Genomic DNA, 16,578 nt, shown 5'->3' on the forward strand with positions numbered 1-16,578 from the left:
AGGGTTCTAAAAATCATCTGCAATAGCAGCCAATCAACGCAGAGTTTGTCATGTAATAAAATCATCATAGGTCGGTATTCATATAGTCAGTTAGTTCAGATGCTAATACGGCTCTATGATTGGTTTAGAATATCTTAAGTTGTGCTTAAAACGTGTCTTAAATATAAGAACTGACTATGAATACCGGCCTTAGCTGCACAGCAATATACACTCTATGGTCTACGTATATTAAATGTTTAAAGCCATAACCTAATTTAATTCAATACAATTTTTGTACGGTTTCAGTTGGTTCCAGTATTATAAAAATAAATTATCGAATAGAAACGAAGTTTATTTTCTTAATGCAGTTATTTTTTGGTGTGCAAAATGTTTTGTCCGAAACTTCGCATGTCGATCAAGCTCAGAAATGTCATAGGTTATATCAATGAATTCAATCATATGATCACATGCAATGAACAACGTATGTAAAAAGAATAAATAACAAATAATTAATATCAATAATGATTCTGCTTTATAGTTTGTCAATTAGTTCGAGATTTTCTGTTTTATTATATTTTCAGAAAATAAATTAAGCATACTACTTTACATCCCGTATATTTTCATAAATAATTTATATATATATATATATATATATACATAAGAAATAATAATATATAAAATAATAATTATATAGAATTATTATTTTATATATTATTATTTCTTATTTATATATGTATAAATTATCTTCTGAAAATAACATTTAGGAATTAATTAATAAAAGTTTAAGCACATTAATAATGACAGAAACAATTAAATTTATATTTATTACAGCTAAAAATGAGCAACTCAGATGGCAGTCTCCGATCAGTAATTTCTGTACACAAAAGTTACCGAAGACTGCCAATATTTTCGGAGACATATCGGGCAGGAAATTTGAACACTTTAAGATGGATGAAAGGGAGCAGGAAGAGGAGAAATTCCAAAATACCGAAGCACGTATTCCACGTCGACTGAAACCTAGTCCAGGAGGGTACGCTAAAATGATCAAGTCACATTTATCTAAGAAGGATCTGAATTCTGCTCTGAAAGTGCTCGATCTGATAAAGAAAAATCGGGACAAACCTACAATATATTTGTACAATCTGCTATTGTGTTCTTTCGCCAAACAGGGCGACATAAAACAATGTTTCCGTCTATATAATAAGGCGAAGAAAGAGGGGTTAGAACCAAATGCACCAACCTATACCACTTTGTTCAATGCATGCGCTGTGTGTGATAAGAACGAGATAGCTCTAGAACACTTGAACAGGTTACGACAATCGCTCTATGAACAGCAGTTTCCATTGAATGAAACGCATTACAACATCATGATAAAAGCATACAGTTGGCACAATCAGATTGTCGAAGTTTTTAAATTAGCAGATGAGATGCGAGACAATAAAATTCCTATTCGAGAGAGTACTTACAATTCGTTATTCCATGGAGCGATTGCTGATAAGGAGGCTGGCTTGCGACACAGCTTGATTATATGGCATTTAATGCGTCTAAAAAAGGTTAATCCAACTTTGACTACATATAATCTTTTGCTAAGATCGATCAGAGACACCAAATTGGGGAATTTAAAGCTTGATGACATTCTTATCTCGGGATGGGAGAAGAGTAGAATTATATTGAAGGAAAGCGAGAGGCCAGACTTGTTGGCATCTCCACCCATTTTAAGTACACTATTACTAGCGGAAAAAGGACAAAAAGTTACACAAGATGATATTAATTCAAAGAAAGAGATAGAATCGACAAATTTGAATGATGTGTTGGTCAATAATCGTTTGATTTTATTTGGTGGTATGGAAGGATTCTTAAGTAGAATGGCTTATTGCAAAGTCAAACCCGACATTAAAACTATTACGTTGCTTCTTTATTTAATTCCGAACTCAGTGCAAGCTGAGAATTTACTCATTGCAGCTGCAGACGAAAGAAATATCGAGTTGGATATTGATTTTTTCAATATGCTTATTAAAAGGCGTAGCATGCGATTTGATTACAAAGCTGCGAAGGTAAGCTATCCAAAATTTTTATCTTATCATTCGAGTAACGCATGATGCAATTTAATAATTTAGGAAGTGATAAGCATGACAGAGAAGAGGAATCTTTCCCCAACTGTGATGACTTTCGGAGTCCTGGCACTCGGTTGTCAAGAACGTAGAGAGGCTGAAGAATTTTTGAAAGGAATGGAGGCTTTTAGTTATAGACCCAATAGTATAATCATGAGTACTTTCATCCACATAGCCTGCCATAAGAAAAACTTTGAATACCTGTTATATGTTATGATTTATATGCTGAAAAATGAAATGAGACCAAACACGCAAGCCATCGAAGAAGTGGAGAAATTTTCGAAAGAATTATCGAATATCAAAAAACCGACAGTATGTTGAAAAGGATTTGTCATAACTATTATTAGAATCGATATTTTTTCTCTTGTGTGTTTAATAAGTTAAAAATAATATTTAAAATTTTTTTATACACAAACATATATACATAGAATAATATATTTTGCAGGGAAAATATAGATTTCGAAAATTGAAACGTTTAGAGAAGCACATTGAGAAATTTAAACAGCAGTATCTGAAATGGCAAAAGATGATAGAAGACAAGAATAATTCGTCGTGAAATTAAATGTATTATTTCAACAAAACGCGTAAATTTGTTGGAAAAATTTATATCATTATTGATATGTTCGTAAATATATACATATATGAAACGAAAAAAATGAGTCAGCGAAGGTAAGGAGGACGAGTTTCTTGCGCCCAAGGTCGACTTCTGCCACCGCCGCTAATGGCACGCGACGGGCACGTTCCGCGAATGCTGAGCTTATTATACCCAGTAGGGCCCGTCGGCTGAGCTCCACAAGTTTCTAGCGCTACAAACTCATCTACATGAAGAGACGGTGGTCTAGAAGTGTTGGGGGGCCTCGATCGGAAAGGATCAGCTCCTCTACCTACTCCTCCACCCACTGGGCCACCCCGTAATGAATTGGTAAATTGTGTTCGACCTCGTACTGGAGTCACTAAAAAGAAATAGAAAATATGAAATTGCCGAACGAGACCGCTTTGTAATTGATATGATTGATTATAATTATTAGTAATTGATTATAATTGATATGAAGAATCAAACGATATTCTTTCAATCAAAAATTGAGTTGTTAATCTCGTTTCTTCAATATTTACTTTTTTCACAAAGTACAAAGAAATTAAATTCAAAAAACATTTAATAGATCGTTAATAATCTTACCAAACGGCTGTTTCGATTTAACCATTGGAGAAGCTTGTTTTTCCGTTCTATTTTCTTGATTTTCATCCTGCGGTTTCGATTGTAGAGGTTGAGTGGCATCGTCGGGAGGCGTCTTGGAGCATAAATTTTGTGCTTCTGCTAATAAATTAAAATCGGCAGGTAGTAATTCAGAAGCAAGTGCTAATAGATCTACCGTATTCTCGGCTTGTATTTGATTAGCCATCGTAAATAAGAACTTCTTGGATCGAAATGGACTATTACTAATCGCACCAAGATATCTTTGCGAGAACTGGTTTAAAAGAGCTTCCGGAGTGGGCAATAAAGGCTCCAACATCTCCGGGATAGGTTCTTTCTCTTCTTTCTCTTCAGCAGCTTTCAAAGTTTCTACCAACTCTTCCGCTCGCTTTAATTTCTCTAAGGGATGGTCGTTTTTTTCCCAAGAAATCAATAACACCAGTTGCTGCGTACGCAAATGCAAGGATCTCCGTTCAGAGTCGGAAGCAATCAAATTTTCCAGAAAAGTCACAGTTAAGTCCGTAATGGAATTCGTTTCAGGCTTTTCCAAAGTGGACACGTGGTCTAATAGCGCGCATAAAGCGCCGGGATTATTTTCTAGGCAGCTCTTCACATGATATAAGCCATAGTTGTGACTACTAAGAGATAAGAGAATGTGCAGTGTATTTTCTATTATATCCAGTTGGAACTTTGTGCTAGTCGCTAGGATTTCGATCAGTACCGTGAGGATAGACAAGAGAGGTTCCTTGCTGGGTACTGAATGCCTCAGTCTCTTCTCGAAGGACTCGCTGTCTTCCTGTACCAAGCTGAGGCTGCAATCGCACAGAGTCTCAAAGATGCCGAGAATCTCATATTGCACATGCACGTCGCCGTTATTTTTCAGAATGGTACACATCATCTCAATGACCGGCGGGTACTTTTGGTCGGATTTTACTTGCGCCCTGGATGCGGGACTAGTCAAAGTCAGTAGAGTTGCCTTCATAGGCGCATGCCTGACCAGGTCGCTGATTAGAGCGAGGATAGGAAGATTGTTCTCTAGGGGAGTGGCTACTAGAATACCGTCTAACAGACATCTCCCAACTAGAAGAGCCGTCGGTGCTGCTAGATCACTCAATTGCTTACAAACCGTCGACAAAAGTAGCAAAACATCTCTGTTCCAACTGGCGCATAGTAGTCGTAGGGTTTCGGTGAGATTTACGGCCTGAGCTTGAAGATGCGCTGACCAGAGTTTCCGCAAGCCCAAGATTCTCGTTGCATCTTCAGTAGCAGTTTCCTTCGGCGTTAAAACAGGCGGTAGCAGACGAGTCAACAGCTTCAAACCTGGTACAAAATTGCATGGGCGGAGGGAGACCATTTTCAGGACTTCACCAAGCATCTGAGTCCACAGTGATTTAGCCACATTGCCGGAACCGTCGGAATCGACGGCTTGGGTGAACACTAGCAGTGTTTCCACAATCTCCTCGGACAGAGTCTGCATCATCGGGTTAGACGGAATGGCTTCGATTAAACAATAAACTCCGAGCAGCGGAACAACAGCCGTAAGATCTTTGAAGTCTGTCGCCATACATTTGACAAGTCTCTCGAGCAGCGCTCTGGTCAACTTCACACAGGGTAGCAACAAGGCGATCAAGGCCATACCTCTGCGACCTGTCAGGGCGGCGCGATGAAGGAATGGTTGCTCGTAGAAATCGGACACGTTCATCATTACGGCGATCAGAGCGGTAAGACCATCGGCGGCGAAGAGCTGGGTCAGGGCATTCCTGTACTTGAGCTCGATATATGGTTCCATAGGATCGATGTCGTTGTTAAATGGAAAAATAAGATAATATAAAATCCTGCAAGCAGTAATTAGTTGGCCATGAAGTGATGCAGCCTTTTCCGCGCTTTTCCTGATAATTGCCACCAACAAAGAAACATCGTTGTAATCCCAGTGAGAAGTTTGAGCGGCGGTTGTCAAGTATGATGTCACATCTCTAAGAACTGCATGCTCGCGAGCTTTGTCGAGTATCAGTTCCGCTCGATTCTGGAAGATTTCTACTCTATCGGAATAACGGACAATGGCAGAGATAATCTCGGCGGCAAACTCGCAAAGATTAGAATCCGATAGAAAGGGGATGAGGATGTCTATAAAATCGCCTAAAGGTAGAATCGTGATAATAGCGCGCAAACCATCAGGAAAGGCAAGAAAAGAATGCAATTTTTTCAGGATCGTCCAGTCGGAAGTCTGTTTTAGGCGAATCAGACATTGTGCAACCTGAAGACGCCACGCTATAATGCAGCCAATTCCGGGTAATTCGTATTTTAAAGCTTTCAACATCAATCGAATCGTTTCCGTCTCCTTCAGTAGATAGAACAGGCCGTCTTTCGTACAGGAGAGATGTAGGAGAAAACGACGAATTAACTTAATTGTTTTCAAGTCGCAATTGGGAGAGGATAATGCCAATAAAAGACGATAGATTAGCTTATGGTGCTCGAAATAAGCTATTAGATGCGCGCGAGGATTGCGAGCGTGTTCTCGTTCGAATTCCATCTGCGCGCTAGCCGGTAACTGACGTTTAGGCTGCGCCATTAACGTCGGGGCGCACACATAAGTGTTCATCAATTCCGTTAGACCGAATTCGTCGAATTCTCTGATTTCCTCCAGATATTCGTACACATGGACCTTGCGAAGAAGCGAGCTGAGGGCATACTTGAGGCGGGCTAGCTTCGCCGTGTCCAACATCGTCAATGCCTCGCTGTACAAATTGTTCCTCGAGTTTAGAAACTCTTGTACGATTACAGGACTGATCAGCGCGGCGTCGAGAGCTCGCAGAGCGGAAAGTTTCACCGGCAAAGCCACATTTTCGCGCATACAAAGAGACAGTAATTTGGATGGAACTTCGACCTTTAGTAGGATCTCTGGACCCTTCGATAATCGACAAAGTGCTTCAGCCAAACGAACTCCTACTTTCACATGACGTACTTTATATGCCGGTTGCGGTTGAGCTCTAGCAAGCTCCATATCCAGGCCGGCATTGACGATACTAGTTAAGTTATCGATATCGTCTGCATTGAAGTCAAACGGACTTAATATGGCGCACAAAGTTTCGCAGTTGTGAACAAACGTTTCCTTCTCTTGACCCGATACATTGTGGAAATGCGAAACCGATTTGGACAAAGACTGGAGAATCTCTTTGATCTTTGACATAGTTTCGCGGTTCACGCAGATGTCTTCCAAATTACTTAATTTCTCCAAATTCAACAAATCTGGTGGTATCAGCGTATAAATCTCGTCGATCTGCGAGGTTTCGCATTCGAAGTCGACTGCAGGCGGAACATCATCAGTCATTATATCTTCGTCCGATAATATAGGCTCAAAGGGCTCGCCAGTTTCCTGTTCGCCAGCTTCCTGTTGCTCTGCCTCCTCTTCCTCGGCGGAAATAGATTCGGGGCTGAGGGAAATTAGAGATTCGGTAGGAGGAGACGAAGGCCTTTTTGAGATCTTTTCGCTCGCGTTAGACGTCTCTTCTTCCCATTGCACTGATTCTGTCTTTCCAGTATCTGATGCGGATGTTCTGGATGGTTCTACTACTTGTATTGGTTGAACTGGAGGCGGTGGAGTTGCGGTTATGCATGTTTCCTGTTGGTGATAATACAGTAAACTTAAGTAGGGGATTAAATATATATTGAATTAAAATAAGACATCTGAAAGACATCTAAAGTACATCTTTAAGATGCGTCTTCTCGATATCCTTTAGATAATTTTTGTCTAGAAAATGTCTTTAGAATAAATTCCATCATTGCAACAATACCATGCAGGTGTCTTTACCAATGAATTTGTTTGATGCTGATTCTCGTAGTACCATTCAGATTGTTGTTCAGAGGAAACCTGTGCTGTGTTCTCAGTATTTTCTTCGAGTGCACTAACACAAGCAGTGGATCCAGCTGCTGAACTTACGATTTCCTGAGGATTGTTCAGTGATTTAGTCAATGTACCATACACTGCCAGTGTTATAGTGGTGTACCATCCTCTTAACACTAAACCATCAGTTGGAATCTGTTTCCGTTCACATTCCAATTGAATATGGATATTCTGTTTGTATTCTAAATTTCCCAAAAATTCAAATGTGGAAGCTCCAGGTTTACTGAGATCATTCACAAAGAACTCAATTTCAAATTGAGAGGGATTGGTTGCTCTGGAAAGATAACAAGTTTTATCTTTAGGGATTGGAACACTAATATCATGTAACCAAAAAAGTTTTTATGGTTATCAATATCAAAAATAAAGCACTACTTACCCAAGTCGCACACCTCCTGGAAAGTCCGCTTGTACTCGTGCACCTAATGGAATTATTCTCACTTCGCTGATATAAACAGGTTTGGGAAATTGTACCAAATCCAAATTTAATTCCTGCAAGTAAGAGAGAGAAATGAGATTTCACAAATGTTCAAAACAATTTTTTCTAAAGTAGGAAAAATTATAGAAGTCATTTATGTTACATGTTTTTCTTTTAGGAAAATTATCATAAATAAAATAATCTGGAAATTCTCTCTCTCTCTTCGATATTGTAAATTTAATACTATACTTTTCTAAAAGGAAAACAAAATTATGATATATATAATACAATGCCATTTTCAGTAAGTATTTAGATTTTCTAATTTTTAAGATTTTATGCAAAAGTAATTTTTTAATAATCATTCGAATAGGTAGTTTTTTTCCTCTTGTTTTTTTAAAGCTTCATTTTAGATTTAATTCTATTAAATCTATGTAATAAAAAAACAAACCTCTGAAATGTCGTGGGAAAATGTATCAAAGAATAATAATTCAGTGTTATCCATGTTTCCAATTGAACACTTTCGAATAATATTTGATCCTTCAACAATTAATTATTAATAATAAACTGAGTATTTTTTATTCTCTTTTCCATTTTATCTATTTTATTTATCTTTTTTATTCTATTTGGTTATGTTTATATCGAGCTAAAGCATAAATGGCTGCGTTCAGCAGAAAAAACAGCTTTGCACTGTTGTAAAATTCTTTAATATGATTGGTTGTTGCCCTTAGTTCCTGCCGGATCTAAATGTATAAACCAATCATATTAAAGAATTTTACAACAGTTGCAAAGCTGCTTTTTCTGCTGAACGCAGCCATTGAAACACTGGATTGGCATCACCCTGGATGCTATTTACATGTATCGCATAACGAGTTTTATCAGATACACTGATTGGCTGTCATTGCAAGAAACTTTGAAAACCTCCTAGAAATTTTCTATTCAATAACCAATCAGATATGTTCGATAGACTTGGGTCGGTATTCATAGTCAGTTCTTATTTCAAGACTGTCTTAAATAATGTCTTAATGCCCGTATCAGACTACGCATTGAAAATTGAAGATTGAAGATTAAAGATTGGAATTTGACTAATCAGAATAAAAGGGACTAAAATTTCTTTGTCCTAATTGGTCAAATTTTAATCTTCAATCTTTAATCTCAATTTTCAATGCGTAGTCTGATACGGGCTTTAAGATGCTAATACGGCTCTGTGATTGGTTTAGGACATCTTAAGATTGTGCCTTAGGCCGATATTACATTTGTCGTACGACGAACTTTTTAAGCATATTGATTGGCTGCAAAATAGAAACTTTTTTGAGTCTCTAGAAATTATCTAATCAATGCGCTTAAAAAGTTTGTCGTACGACAAATGTAATATCAGCCTAAGACGGTCTTAAATGTAAGGACTGACTATGAATACCGACCTTGCACGATACATCTAATGTCATTCTAAGGTTTATGGCTAAAAACTATGGTAGCATCCATGTGGTACATGTGCGAATAAACACGTGATAATGGATGATGCGGTCCTCAAGCCAAGAAAATCGAGTAAGCGAATCTCGCAGAGTAAGAATGAAACGCCGACGAAAAAGGCAAGGATCAACGGATTTATCGAGGAAGAACTTAAATGTGATGTAGATTCGGAAGAAAATGATACAAAAGACATTATTTGCAACGAGAAATGGGATGAATTCAACGGACGATCTCTGAGAGCACTTCTTTCCTCATCTAACGGTTTAGACGCTCTGAGAAAGTTCGTAATGATATGCAACAAGAACAAGGAAAGGGACCTTGCAGCGGAGTACTTGCTCGCTGGTGGTGGTGTTCTCGAAGTTCTGAGACTATTAGAGTCCTCTGACAAGAAAAATACTATTAATGCCATTACCGTCTTTTCCGCAATTAACATCTTACTCATGAAGTATGTTTATATATCTTTTGTGTCTTTACGAATACTTGATATCTTCTTTCTTTTTTTTTCTTTTAATTAATCAGACATATCTTTTTGTTTATAGGATCTTGGCAGAATATCCTCAATATCAGAATAATGCAGTGGAAGCATGTCGCCACTTGTTGAATTCATACATGTCTGTTATACATTCAATGCTTTCAATTCAAAGTAATATCAAGCAGCGTAAAGTGATATTGAAACTGCTCACAGCGGTAGTGTCCTTGGATAATAGTTTATCCAGAGAGTTACTTGCACATCTATCACTGCAACGAAATGTATTAGAGAATCTAACACAACACAACAAGCCCACGGATTCTCAAAATGTCAGGACATGTTTCATCCATTTTCTTCTTGCTTTTCTTGTGGAGAGAGATTCATCAGTGATTAAAACATTGTTGGATAAGCGTAGTTTACTGTCCTGCATCTTCTCAGATTTGTTGTATGATTCCAAGGACATTGTTACTCTGACTCTGACCACTGTGAAAACATATGTTTTGGAGAACACTAGCATCACCAAAACAATAAAACTACATGTATTCTCTACATCTGTTGTACTAAACCTAATATCACTGTATAACTGGAAAGGCCCAACCAAATGGCCCAAAAATAAAACTCGCTATCCTGGTGAGAGCGATGACTTTCTAGCAGACAAAGAGGTAATTATAATAATCTTTATATGATATTTTATATTACGAAAACATCAAATATGCAATATAAAACTGTTTAACAGGAAGTTTGTTTGATAAACGATTATAGATCTGTTTGATATTAATGTATGTAAAAATATAAATTTTCTGTGCTTAATGTTTTTTTCTTTATTTTTTCTATTATAATCTAGATCGTTAATGATGCAGTTCATGCATTTTTAATCACTTTATTGACATCACATCGTTATGGAATTATTTTCCACGATCGAACATTGGGTAGTTCACAAAATAAGCACAATCAGTTGGTGCATACAGTTCTTCAGAACTTGGAGAAACCTTGGGAACATGAAAAGCCGTCGGACTTAGTTATCAAAATAATGGGGGCTTGCCCGGATTTAATACGTTCGCAATATGGTGTCATTGAACCATTTCTCGAACCTCGCGTGTCGCCCAAATGGATTTGTCTTCTTAGATTTGTAAAAAAGGTAGAATGAGATATCTGCACATACAAATTGTAATTCTGCACATTATTTTTTCATTTTGAGTTACTAAGTTTTCTTTTTGTAGATAATCAAATCGCTTGATCCAGTCAGTTGCATCAAGATTTGTACTATGGAATTAAATGTAACTAGATTGATAAACACGCTATTGTCTTTGACAGTTCCGGATATAATTATAAAAAGCGCTATCTTGCCAGGATTAAGTCACAGCAGTCTACTTGTTAGACATGAGATCTTGTCTCTTCTCCTAGCAATGACATCTCAGTTGAAAATCATTTTCTCTACCTTAAAAGACTCTCACAAGATGTTTGTAGTTCAAAACCAGATTACGGATTTTATTTTGAGGGTTATTCCCAACTTGGAAATGATCTTAAAAGTATGGAACCAAGCCTTTGAAGTTGATGCTAATATGATAAATTCGGAAAATACTGAAAATATTCACAACCCCGATTTGTTAGATCATCTCGATATCATCTTGAACGTTCTTCATTCGTACAAAGATATATGCCCAGAATTGTTACATAATTCGATGAATTTGCAGCCGAATGTGCTTCTATCAAGCTTAAATAATCTCCAGGATGGTGAAGAAGAGGATGGAGGAGCCAAATTAACAAGACTAAATTGCATGAAGGTGAAAGCAATACAATTTCTGCTCGCTTTGGACTCTTCCATCTTCGCGCCTAGAGAGAAAGCTTTCAAAGAAGCTCTTCCTTTTTTGTTATCTCAGATTCATCAAACAGCATCACCAGAAAGTTATGATACTATTAGAATGTTATTAAACGCGACAGGCCTGTTTGAAACCTGTAATGATGAGCTGGATATTTGGATTAATGGTTTCTTGATGATAATCGAATCTAAAGAGAAGGAAGAATTGACACACTGGTTTATGTCCGTTTTAAAAAGTTGCACCAGACATATTGATAAATATATAAATAACATAACGCAAGCAGAAGAAACATTAAACAACCAGGTGGCTAGTCTCGATGTAAAAGCAGAAGATATAATTAATGAGTTATTTGATAAGGCCAATAATAACCCGAATCCTTGCAAAGAAGAATTTGGAATAGAATCATCTTTAATTAATGGAAAATTAAATTTTGATATAAAGAGAGATAATATAATTAATTATAGTTTCAATAAGTTCAACGAAGAAAACTCGAAAGTCGCCATTAAGCATAATGATAAATACATAATGCAGAGGAATGAGCAAATGACTAATTTTGAAGAAGTGAAGAAGATCAATCGGTTACTTGATAAGGTCAGTTCCATTAGTTTTCTTTCTAATACTAATGGCCACTCTCTCCCTTTGAATAAAGTTTTCTCTGCATCGGTGACAACTTCAATTAACGAACTTACTAATTTGGGTAAAATCACTGATAATGTGATCAATCATCCCTTCAACAAATTTAGCAAAGAAAATCTTAATCCTTGTAAAATGCAAGCTTGTACATTGGTATCGCCGCTCTTATGTTGCGCTTTTGAAAAAATCAGAGCAAGAAATTATTCCATCGTCATCTTGAGTTATTTATCTTATGTGACAATTCACACTTTACATTATCAGATTGTTCCGGATGTATTGATTCATATAGCGATAGAAATCATGACCGATTTGCCGATCTATAAATACTTAAAAAGTTGGTCGAGTAACGAGCGACCAATTGCCTTAAAAAATAAGCTTCCATCTTTGAAGTTATTGCACAAATTGAGCAATATGTTGCTAATGAATTCTGAGGTAGACATAATTAATTTTTTCAAGCTGTCTGGCGATGATCACTTATGCAGTTTTAAATATGGCAACAAAGAAATCATTATTAAACACTCTTTGTCTTCATATGATATCAAGGCTTTACTTAGGATGACTGTGTTTTATTTAGCACAGTTAGCTCAGAGAAAAATCTTACAACAGATCCAAAATGAAAACTGCAAAATCTTGCTTGTTTCTCTATTAAATATTGCAAAATCTATGAATCTAAAAAGCCTGGAGATATTTGAAGAAAACGTAAAATGTATCTTTACGCATCCTATTCTGTTGCATTATTTCTCACCATTTTGTGGAAAAGCGTTCAAAGATTCGACCGAAGATATGGTAACTCGAACTATCCTAGAGCTCTGTGAAGTTGTTGTGTCTTTTTTCGGGAAACATTATAGTGCAGAAGTCTATAATATCTTCTTTGCATTTAGAAATAAATTCCTTGCTCAATTGGAAAACATTATTGAAAAAGTTCCTCTGGAAACTTGCAGTAATAATTATGACATAGCATTATTGAAAATATTGCAATTGAAGGCACAAGATATTGCGAATTTGCTACTTGCTTTGACGAAATTGAAGAAAATTGTATTTATCTCAAATGATAAACGAAATCTGTCCGTATTCGGACATATCGTTCCAATATTGTTAGATATGTATTGCAGTGAACAGTCAATATTGCAGTGTTATCAATGTAATGCATTGAACGAACAGTTTATAGAAAAATTGAGCCTATACCTGGTGCATCTGAAATCTAATAAAATACAATGCGTAGAAAAATGGGAACAAGCTTTGACAAAATACTTGTCTATTTTTCCACATAATATTGCTGGTATCAGTACTGACACTTTTGCATTATTGTTAACAAAGGGCATTACTGCGTCTATGATTCAATTGATAGCGATCTTAATCGTTAAAAATACTAGACTAATTCCATCACTGATGAAATACCTTCTCAAGATGGAGAATGTGAAGCAAGGAGATATCGTATTTCCAATATTGGGTAGCAACTTAAAATACAAGTGGACCGAAAAATTTCTTCAAAGTCTTTACAAATGTTATGGCAGCGATATTGCTGCATATTTAACCGAGCCACGAAATCCTGTTCCCTGGATCGAAGAAAACGCAGTAGCAATCGCCTATCTCATCGAGAACACTTTTGATCGTCCTTTATGTGAAAAAACTTGTGACAGTATTTCCCAAAACGGCGATAAATTGGACATGGTGTCTATTTATTTCGTGCAGTTGTTGGAAAGTCTGTACAAGAGACACGAAAATTTGATAACGATCAAAGAAAAGCCTTTAACCGATCTGATATTGATATTATTGCATGTAATGACCTCAACGCTGAAGAAGGAGTCAAAGAACATACAAAAGATCAAAATATTATGCGAGAAGCTTAACAATACAGTGGTTTGTTTAAAGAAAATTAAATGCGACTTCATCTTCAGTTTACTAAACAAGAGTTACTCGTGGCCACAATTTACCAGATTCTCCTTAAAATTAGGTCTGAAGGATGCTAAGGATGACGAGATTCAATCGAATATATTGAAGAATCTGAGCAATTTATGCGATATCGCGTACGAAGATAACGAGAATGACGAATATGTGAAGGTTTTATTCGAAATGACGACATCTCATTCAGAGTTTGTTAACGTTATGCTCGGTTCGTCCACCGTCAAAGGTAAATTCAATGATTTTATCAATGATTTTTGTCACTCGAGAAGAAATATAAGAAAGAATAAAGAAAGCTTGTCTGATCATAGTTTTATGTTTTACGATAATATCCACTCGCAATTCATTTTCATCGTTCGTTAAAATTGCTTTCGATTTGCGACGCTATGAAGCATTGAAGTGCAAGGAACATTTTATTAGATAAAGAATTTTAATTCCTTTGAATATTTTATAAAACTACAGACGATCTGGTCGAATTACTCAGGATACTCATTCGAAAGAATCAATCGGTGATAACTACCTCGCACGTGCCTCTTTATCTCGCGGCTTACAACGCCACTCTCAGCAATGCCGATCAGCGCATTTTGAAGGTAATATATCAATGTCATTATATCATCAATCATTAGAATTACGATGTCATTCAACTATTTCAGATTCTTCGGTATTATGAGGCTCATGGCATTAAACTTCAACAATACTGGCCATACTTATGGGGAAACGCGGCGGCAACGCGTTACAGTGTAAAGGGAGAGACAGATACTGTCCTTTGGAGACAACCTTCCACTTCCGAGGTTTTTAACTTGTTCGATAAGGATATTATCAACGAGACTATAAGAAATTATCCTATATATAGGACATTGGAAGTAAGCCAGTATATATAGTATCATAATGTTCTTTTCGATACTCTATATTATATAGATTTTTTTGTCATTTATCCTCTGGGAAATAACAAATTAACCATTTTATTCCCTTTTTTTCTGCAGGTTGATGAAGTACATGATAACAGCAAAGTATATGATCCAGCATTTTATCTGCCGTTATTGTGTTCTTTATTAGCGGAAAACAACGTCATTGCGTGTCACAAAATAAATCAGTGCGGCATATTAGCATTGGTATTTGTCGCGTGCTGTAGCGATTCGAGTGGTATTCGGTTGGCAGCATACACCATCATTTCTAGATATTATTTCCACTTGGAAGTGTCTAAGTACGATAGCAATTTTAACAAATAGCAGATTACATAATATAATGAGAAATTTCAAAATGGCCTACAATGTAGAAAAATTATTGCTTATAATTTAATTTAGCTCATGTTTGTGTGTTATAATACATGTACATTAAAATTATTTAGTTTTGATTACATATTTTAATTCTTCAAGTTTTAAACTCAATTTTTAGCTAATTTTTTAACATTTTTTAATTAATTTTTTTATATTTCTATACTTTTATGAGAAATGTATCTTTAAAGTTAAAGTACAAAAGTTTATTTGTTTTTTTGAAAAGTATTATCTTTTATTTATCGTTACATATATATTAAAAATACTTTTCAAATCCTCAGTAAATCTATTTGAATAATCGAGAATTATTGCAGTTTTCCTTAATTTGTAATCTAAGTTTTTCTATTTATCAGGTCGAAAGAGAAATTATTATGGATGCGTCTGATCGATGCTTTACGAAATGGCATCATATTTCTGAAATGTCCATTAAAGAATGTTCGTCTGAGTTGTCTGGTGACCACTTTCCTCGCCAGGGCTTCATTGATCGCCAGTCAACCTCTGCATCCGCTTTACTCGGCATTGCATACCTTTCTAATGGCCAAACCTGCATTGAATCTAAACACCATACCAGAACTGTTGCAGTTATTGCATAGTTCACACATAGAACATCATGCGCATCGGCACTGGATCCTAGAGAACATTCGGGACGGCATGAGAAAGGAGAACGATGTAGATATAGCTCTGAAATGCGTATTGTTCAGGATGCTTCTAGATTTTTACATTTGCATACTATCAGACACCAAGACTAAGGTAAGCTAAAAACAATTCTCTGCTTGGCATACATTCCATGTATTAACTTCAATCAAGAAATATTCTAGATCTAATTCACCTACTGTTTTGTATATTAAAAAAATAATTGAGCAGATATGATTCTAAGAAAGATTCCTTATAGCAAATGAATCTTTGATTTAAATATTAATATCAATAAACTCATATTTTTTGATTTTTTTTCTCAGAGACTGATCTTGGAAGTGATCGCCTCTACTACCAAAATTCCCAAGGCAGCCTTGCTCCTCGCACGAGGATACGGTATACTTCCTTGGCTGCACGAAATTATTCACCGTGACGAGAACGTTTGTGAGACAGAAATTGGAACTATTATTAGTATAATTGAAAATCTACTGAATAGCTTCGACAATTCAACAGAGAACGTTACTCATTACAAATTTCTATTATTTAGGATACTTCTGCGATTAAAAACATATTCAAGACAAACATAAAATTTGCGTTATTTAATTGCATTTTTTTGCAATTTCCGTGATTGAAACAGAAATGTATAATATTTGAGAATAGACAAATGGGAAAAAATAAAGTGCAAGAAATGCAATTAAAATAAATAAGTCTGTTGTAAATTCAATTTCTCTACGAAATAAACGATTACTCTGTATATATTTCGATTTATTTATATTTTTTTA

The 16,578-nt window shown here is 36.1% G+C and overlaps 3 protein-coding genes across 3 annotated transcripts; 2 read left to right on the forward strand and 1 right to left on the reverse strand.

The window, feature by feature from the left end:
• The first annotated feature begins 248 nt into the window (after positions 1-248).
• Positions 249-3,108, forward strand: LOC138931681 (pentatricopeptide repeat-containing protein 1, mitochondrial). The gene is made up of 4 exons (XM_070292691.1): positions 249-460; positions 811-2,033; positions 2,097-2,402; positions 2,536-3,108. Exons 1-4 carry the CDS (start codon positions 367-369, stop codon positions 2,644-2,646), a joined length of 1,734 nt encoding a protein of 577 aa, XP_070148792.1. The 5' UTR covers positions 249-366; the 3' UTR covers positions 2,647-3,108.
• On the reverse strand, positions 2,520-8,220 carry Vir (VIR_N domain-containing protein). The gene is made up of 5 exons (XM_070292690.1): positions 8,047-8,220; positions 7,560-7,672; positions 7,091-7,457; positions 3,268-6,901; positions 2,520-3,043 (listed from the first exon to the last, which is right to left on the reverse strand). Exons 1-5 carry the CDS (start codon positions 8,098-8,100, stop codon positions 2,751-2,753), a joined length of 4,461 nt encoding a protein of 1,486 aa, XP_070148791.1. The 5' UTR covers positions 8,101-8,220; the 3' UTR covers positions 2,520-2,750.
• Positions 8,221-9,076: 856 nt separating this feature from the next.
• Positions 9,077-16,504, forward strand: LOC138931826 (nucleolar pre-ribosomal-associated protein 1). Its single transcript, XM_070292982.1, has 9 exons — positions 9,077-9,510; positions 9,605-10,196; positions 10,379-10,672; positions 10,755-14,118; positions 14,352-14,479; positions 14,543-14,752; positions 14,873-15,093; positions 15,517-15,913; positions 16,120-16,504. The coding sequence occupies exons 1-9, from the start codon at positions 9,107-9,109 to the stop codon at positions 16,381-16,383; spliced, it is 5,874 nt and encodes a 1,957-aa protein (XP_070149083.1). The 5' UTR covers positions 9,077-9,106; the 3' UTR covers positions 16,384-16,504.
• Positions 16,505-16,578: the final 74 nt, after the last annotated feature.

This window comes from Polyergus mexicanus, unplaced genomic scaffold (genome assembly GCF_030449975.1).
Source record: "Polyergus mexicanus isolate NDT 795.1 unplaced genomic scaffold, iyPolMexi1.0 SCAF_3, whole genome shotgun sequence".
Classification (NCBI taxonomy): domain Eukaryota; kingdom Metazoa; phylum Arthropoda; class Insecta; order Hymenoptera; family Formicidae; genus Polyergus; species Polyergus mexicanus.

What these genes read in the sequence shown, in the direction of transcription:
- LOC138931681 (XM_070292691.1), top strand. Translation starts at nt 367, where the DNA reads ATGTTTTGTCCGAAACTTCGCATGTCGATCAAGCTCAGAAATGTCATA. An exon ending in TTGATTACAAAGCTGCGAAG is followed by an intron (nt 2,034 to 2,096) that starts GTAAGCTATCCA and finishes TTAATAATTTAG; the next exon opens with GAAGTGATAAGCATGACAGA. An exon ending in CGAATATCAAAAAACCGACA is followed by an intron (nt 2,403 to 2,535) that starts GTATGTTGAAAA and finishes TATATTTTGCAG; the next exon opens with GGAAAATATAGATTTCGAAA.
- Vir (XM_070292690.1), bottom strand. Translation starts at nt 8,100, where the DNA reads ATGGATAACACTGAATTATTATTCTTTGATACATTTTCCCACGACATT. An exon ending in TTTCCCACGACATTTCAGAG is followed by an intron (nt 7,673 to 8,046) that starts GTTTGTTTTTTT and finishes TCTTACTTGCAG; the next exon opens with GAATTAAATTTGGATTTGGT. An exon ending in CCAGGAGGTGTGCGACTTGG is followed by an intron (nt 7,458 to 7,559) that starts GTAAGTAGTGCT and finishes TTATCTTTCCAG; the next exon opens with AGCAACCAATCCCTCTCAAT.
- LOC138931826 (XM_070292982.1), top strand. Translation starts at nt 9,107, where the DNA reads ATGGATGATGCGGTCCTCAAGCCAAGAAAATCGAGTAAGCGAATCTCG. An exon ending in CGGTTCGTCCACCGTCAAAG is followed by an intron (nt 14,119 to 14,351) that starts GTAAATTCAATG and finishes ATAAAACTACAG; the next exon opens with ACGATCTGGTCGAATTACTC. An exon ending in CCGATCAGCGCATTTTGAAG is followed by an intron (nt 14,480 to 14,542) that starts GTAATATATCAA and finishes CAACTATTTCAG; the next exon opens with ATTCTTCGGTATTATGAGGC.